The sequence below is a fragment of the Hyperolius riggenbachi genome, chromosome 5 (assembly GCF_040937935.1).
Source record: "Hyperolius riggenbachi isolate aHypRig1 chromosome 5, aHypRig1.pri, whole genome shotgun sequence".
NCBI classification, from domain to species: Eukaryota; Metazoa; Chordata; class Amphibia; order Anura; family Hyperoliidae; genus Hyperolius; species Hyperolius riggenbachi.
Genome location: NC_090650.1, coordinates 19,383,655 through 19,389,654, shown reverse-complemented (window position 1 = coordinate 19,389,654; position 6,000 = coordinate 19,383,655). Strand labels below are relative to the sequence as shown.

General features: G+C 53.5%; 1 protein-coding gene across 3 annotated transcripts in view; it reads right to left on the bottom strand.

Annotated features, from left to right (window-relative positions):
* The window catches only part of NKTR (natural killer cell triggering receptor), an 84,447-nt gene that overhangs the window by 25,923 nt on the left and 52,524 nt on the right, over positions 1 to 6,000 (bottom strand). For all 3 annotated transcript variants that reach the window (XM_068238520.1, XM_068238518.1, XM_068238519.1), the window contains one exon: positions 2,824 to 2,969. In XM_068238520.1, the coding sequence (XP_068094621.1) occupies positions 2,824 to 2,969 (146 nt within the window). The remainder of the gene's footprint in view (positions 1 to 2,823; positions 2,970 to 6,000) is intronic.

Below are 6,000 nucleotides of genomic sequence, written 5' to 3'. Positions count from 1 at the left end.
CATATAGTTTAATTGGGCATTCTCCCCCCCCCCCCCCAAATGCTTTTTTTTAATTCTTTTTGTTTATTACCTAATTGTGTGTAAATGAATGTATCCACGCCCCCAGCGCCTAAGCATTCTGAGTCCCATGCTGCAAGTGCTCATGGGCGCTCACTCTGGGGAGGAGGAGGCTTTTGCTGAAGCATACCAAGATTTCAGAGGTAAGGGAGAGGAGAGGGGAGTGGAGTGGAGTTTTCACAGGCAGAGGGGGGGAGATGCAGAGCAGCTTGCCTGTGTAATGATGACAAGCAGAATATGGCTGCTCTCATAGTGCCACATGAAGAAATAATCATATACTGTTGAAGCTGTTTGCAGCTAGATTTGCTGTGTAAACCATCTAAACTTCCGATTAGATATATAGACAAGACACTTGTCAGTTAGTTTTTCATCTCAGATCCGCTTTAAAGACAACCCAAAGTGGTTCTTGGGGGGCGGATGGGAAACAGAGCCATGTTCTCTGCCTCATGACTCACGTCTGTGTCCCCACACCGCCGCTCTCTGCCCCCCACTGCCGCGCTGTAGCCCCCCTCTGAGATTGGCAACATTATTTGTCGCCATCTTGGAGGTAAACATGTGGGAGAGGGTCTCCAAAGCGGCCTCCCTGCACACTGGTGAGAGAATGAATCTCTCTTTCCAGCGTCGTGACCCAGAGTTCACACAGGAGCGTCGGGGAGCAGTGTTTTTTTTCGGCTACCTGATCCGCTCAGCCCTTCGGGCTTTTTTATTTTACGAGCCCACATCGGGCTCTCTTTAAAGAAAACCCCAGGTGGGGTTCTGACAATGCTAGCTGCACACAGAGGCAGGGTATGCCTATACTGCCCAGCCTCTGTAGCTATCCCAATCCCCCCAACCCCCCCTGCGCTCTGCTATCCCCCAAAAATCACAGCCGCGCTGCCGACACACAGCGTGTCACAGCGGGCTGGGTTTACCTCTATAGTGTCAGTCTGCCGCTCTCCCCGCCTCCTGCATAGCTCCGGTCCTTGCCCACATCCCTTCCCTCCCCGCTGATTGGAGGGAAAGGATGCAGGTGGGACCGAAGCTATGCAGGAGGCGGAGGGAGCAGCAGACTGACAGTACAGATCTAAACACAGCCCGCACAGCGCGGCTGTGATTTATAGGGGATAGAAGAGCGCAGGGGGAACTAAGGGGGGATCTGTATAGCAACAGAGGCTGGGCAGTATAGGCAGACCCAGCCTCTGTATGCGGATTTCATTGTCAGAACCGCACCTCGGGTTCTCTTTAAGTGTTAATGTTTTACATCAGTATGCAAGCTTTGGTTTGTCAGAGCTGTAAATGGATGACAAGCCCCCATTTTCACGTAAAAAAATAAATGGGGAGTGCTGTATGGTGCGTTAATCTTTATTACATCTGCTAAAATTAACAGATTCAAGTGGTAAACAAGCGTATCACCCAGCTTTTGGGCTATCAGGAGAGCCTCACGCAACTCCTACCTCTGAGGTCCGTAGCTGTGGCCAGCAGCATGGGCGTCTTGGTGGTGGATGGACGTATCCAAAGGGAGTGGTGGGCGGAGTCCTATGTTCAGAGTGCCTGCAGCGGCATGACGCGTTTCGGTGTTCCTACACCTTCATCACATTTGAATGCAAATGCCCCACCCCATTCATTACCCTTGGATTTATCTATCCACCCTAGGAGGGGTTGCGAGAGGGTCTCCTGATAACCCACAAGCTGGGTGATCCGCTTGTTTACCACTGGAAACTTGTAAGTGCATTTTAATTCATTTTAGCAGATGGAATAATCGTTAACGCACCATAGAGCTCTCCCATTTATCTTTTTATAGAGCTTCACTTTTCCCACAAGTCGTTAAAGTGCCTTGTACACAAATAACTAGGCTGTGTTCCTTTTTTTCTTTCTCTGCCTGGAAGAGTTAAACATCAGGTATGCAAGTGGCTGACTCAGTCCTGACTCAGACAGGAAGTGACTACAGTGTGACCCTCACTGATAAGAAATTCCAACCATAAAACACTTTCCTGTCAGTAAATGGCTTCTGAGAGCAGGAAAGAGATAAAAAGGGTCAATAATTCACAGATTTGAGCTCTGACGTACTTCAATGAAGCTGGCATTAAGCAATAACCATGAAACAGTAAAAAAAAACTTAAAAACTAGATTTAAAAATAAAATAAAACTATGGGATATCTAAAAAAAAAAAGTCATTTTTATGAGAAGGAGGATAGATACAATTGTTTTTCTCAGTTTATTTTCACCTTGGATGTCTTTTAAAGGACAACCAAGGTGACGTGACATGATGAGATAGACGTGTATGTACACAGTGCCTAGCACACACATAACTATGCTGTGTTCCTTTTTTTCTTCTCTGCCTTAAAGAGTTAAAACTTAGGTATGCAGGTGACAGTTTCTGTCCGGGTCAGGACTGGGTCATTACCCTCACTGATAAGCAATTACAGCCATAAAATACTTTCCTTCAGTAAATGGCTGAGAGCAGGGAAGAGATAAAAATGATCAATAATTCATATATTTGAGCTCTAGCATACTTCAACAAAAGGTGTCATTGAGGAGAGATAATGAAACCGTACAAACTAGATTTAAATAAGAAATAAAACTGTAAGATATCCCAAAAAAATAAAAATAAAAAAAAAAAGTCATTTTTAGGAGGAGGGTGGATACAATCGTTTTTCTCATCAGTTTATTTTCACCTCGGATGTCCTTTAAGACTGCTGATTGGTGACATTCACAAAGGGTTCCTGAACTCAGGATCTTACACTTGTCAGGCGACATTCCACAATGTCACATGACCGCACCACTCACCCTCTTTGGCAGACTTGGTTTCGAGCAGGCCGCAATCCACGATTCGCACGTCGGCATACGGTCGGCTGGCTGCGTCCGTCTTCTGGCTCTCTATCTTCTCAATGACTTCAAACCCTGAGATGACCAGCCCAAACACCACGTGGACACTGGAAAACATGGAGAGGATTCATTTCACAACAGTCCGGGAACAGAAGATGATGAGGTCCACTTTCTTCTGCAACGTTTATAATCTAACCTATTGCGAGGTTGAAGTGTATGAAAAGAAAAGGACCTCTGTAAACAGCAGGCCACCTCCTTGCACTCTGTCCATGGAAGGCCGGTCAGCAGAGGGCATTGCAGTCAGAAATGCCCACCTGGCCAAACGGGAAGATGGAAGGAGGGAGGAGAGCCAGGAGACTGAAGAAGTGGTGGCGGGAAGCTGCAGCATGTTGCATAGTTTAATGCTAGCAGTATGCAGATGTAATATAAGCCCAGCTGTCTTAATGCAAACCCAAGCCCAAGATCGGGTTTGCTATTAACTACTGGAGGACTGCGCTAATTGAAATCGATGCCCTGTTTTGATGGCTACCTGGCTGCCAGGGCGTAAATTTCGTCTCTATAACGACAGAGCCCTGTGAGCAAGTCAGGAGTCGATTTCATTGGCTCCGGACCCTCTCTATCAACGTAAGCCACTCCCATTGGCTTACATTGATAGGCAGGGTCAGGAGCCAATGATGCTGTGCACAAACATATGTCGGGAGACTCAGGAGAGTGTGGCCGCTCAAGCAGAGCTGTTTCTGCTGCATCCGCTGCTTTCTCCCTCCCTGAAAAGGATGACAGCTTTATGGAGAGAACAGGCAGCTCCAGCCGAGAGAGTGTGGGATGCTCTCCCCCCTCCTTCCTCCAGGAAACTTCAAAGGCTGCCCCGTGAAGTAACTTTTTTTTTCAGCTGTGTGATTGCACGGAGGTGGGGGTGGGGAGATGAGTGTACAGTGTGCCAGTGTGTGTGTGCCCGAGCGTGTCAGAGCTTGTGTGCCTGAGTGTGTCAGAGCTTGTGTGCCCGAGCGTGTCAGAGCTTGTGTGCCTGAGTGTGTCAGAGCTTGTGTGCCCGAGCGTGTCAGAGCTTGTGTGCCCGAGCGTGTCAGAGCTTGTGCGCCTGAGTGTGTCAGAGCTTGTGCGCCTGAGTGTGTGTGCCCGAGCGTGTCAGAGCGTGTGTGCCCGAGCGTGTCAGAGCGTGTGTGCCCGAGCGTGTCAGAGCGTGTGTGCCCGAGTGTGTCAGAGCGTGTGTGCCTGAGTGTGTCAGAGCTTGTGCGCCTGAGTGTGTCAGAGCTTGTGCGCCCGAGTGTGTGTGCCCGAGCGTGTCAGAGCGTGTGTGCCCGAGCGTGTCAGAGCGTGTGTGCCCGAGCGTGTCAGAGCGTGTGTGCCCGAGCGTGTCAGAGCGTGTGTGCCCGAGCGTGTCAGAGCGTGTGTGCCCGAGCGTGTCAGAGCGTGTGTGCCCGAGCGTGTCAGAGCGTGTGTGCCTGAGCGTGTCAGAGCTTGTGCGCCTGAGCGTGTCAGAGCTTGTGCGCCTGAGCGTGTCAGAGCTTGTGTGCCCGAGCGTGTCAGAGCTTGTGTGCCCGAGCGTGTCAGAGCTTGTGCGCCTGAGTGTGTCAGAGCTTGTGCGCCTGAGTGTGTGTGCCCGAGCGTGTCAGAGCGTGTGTGCCCGAGCGTGTCAGAGCGTGTGTGCCCGAGCGTGTCAGAGCGTGTGTGCCCGAGCGTGTCAGAGCGTGTGTGCCCGAGCGTGTCAGAGCGTGTGTGCCTGAGTGTGTCAGAGCTTGTGCGCCTGAGTGTGTCAGAGCTTGTGCGCCCGAGTGTGTGTGCCCGAGCGTGTCAGAGCGTGTGTGCCCGAGCGTGTCAGAGCGTGTGTGCCCGAGCGTGTCAGAGCGTGTGTGCCCGAGCGTGTCAGAGCGTGTGTGCCCGAGCGTGTCAGAGCGTGTGTGCCCGAGCGTGTCAGAGCGTGTGTGCCCGAGCGTGTCAGAGCGTGTGTGCCCGAGCGTGTCAGAGCGTGTGTGCCCGAGCGTGTCAGAGCGTGTGTGCCCGAGCGTGTCAGAGCTTGTGTGCCCGAGCGTGTCAGAGCTTGTGTGCCCGAGCGTGTCAGAGCTTGTGTGCCCGAGCGTGTCAGAGCTTGTGCGCCTGAGTGTGTCAGAGCTTGTGCGCCCGAGTGTGTGTGCCCGAGCGTGTCAGAGCGTGTGTGCCCGAGCGTGTCAGAGCGTGTGTGCCCGAGCGTGTCAGAGCGTGTGTGCCCGAGCGTGTCAGAGCGTGTGTGCCCGAGCGTGTCAGAGCGTGTGTGCCCGAGCGTGTCAGAGCGTGTGTGCCCGAGCGTGTCAGAGCGTGTGTGCCCGAGCGTGTCAGAGCTTGTGTGCCCGAGCGTGTCAGAGCTTGTGTGCCCGAGCGTGTCAGAGCTTGTGCGCCTGAGTGTGTCAGAGCTTGTGCGCCCGAGTGTGTGTGCCCGAGCGTGTCAGAGCGTGTGTGCCCGAGCGTGTCAGAGCGTGTGTGCCCGAGCGTGTCAGAGCGTGTGTGCCCGAGCGTGTCAGAGCGTGTGTGCCCGAGCGTGTCAGAGCGTGTGTGCCCGAGCGTGTCAGAGCGTGTGTGCCCGAGCGTGTCAGAGCGTGTGTGCCCGAGCGTGTCAGAGCGTGTGTGCCCGAGCGTGTCAGAGCTTGTGTGCCCGAGCGTGTCAGAGCTTGTGTGCCCGAGCGTGTCAGAGCTTGTGTGCCCGAGCGTGTCAGAGCTTGTGCGCCTGAGTGTGTCAGAGCTTGTGCGCCCGAGTGTGTGTGCCCGAGCGTGTCAGAGCGTGTGTGCCCGAGCGTGTCAGAGCGTGTGTGCCCGAGCGTGTCAGAGCGTGTGTGCCCGAGCGTGTCAGAGCGTGTGTGCCCGAGCGTGTCAGAGCGTGTGTGCCCGAGCGTGTCAGAGCGTGTGTGCCCGAGCGTGTCAGAGCGTGTGTGCCCGAGCGTGTCAGAGCTTGTGTGCCCGAGCGTGTCAGAGCTTGTGTGCCCGAGCGTGTCAGAGCTTGTGTGCCCGAGCGTGTCAGAGCTTGTGTGCCCGAGCGTGTCAGAGCTTGTGCGCCTGAGTGTGTCAGAGCTTGTGCGCCTGAGTGTGTGTGCCCGAGCGTGTCAGAGCGTGTGTGCCCGAGCGTGTCAGAGCGTGTGTGCCCGAGCGTGT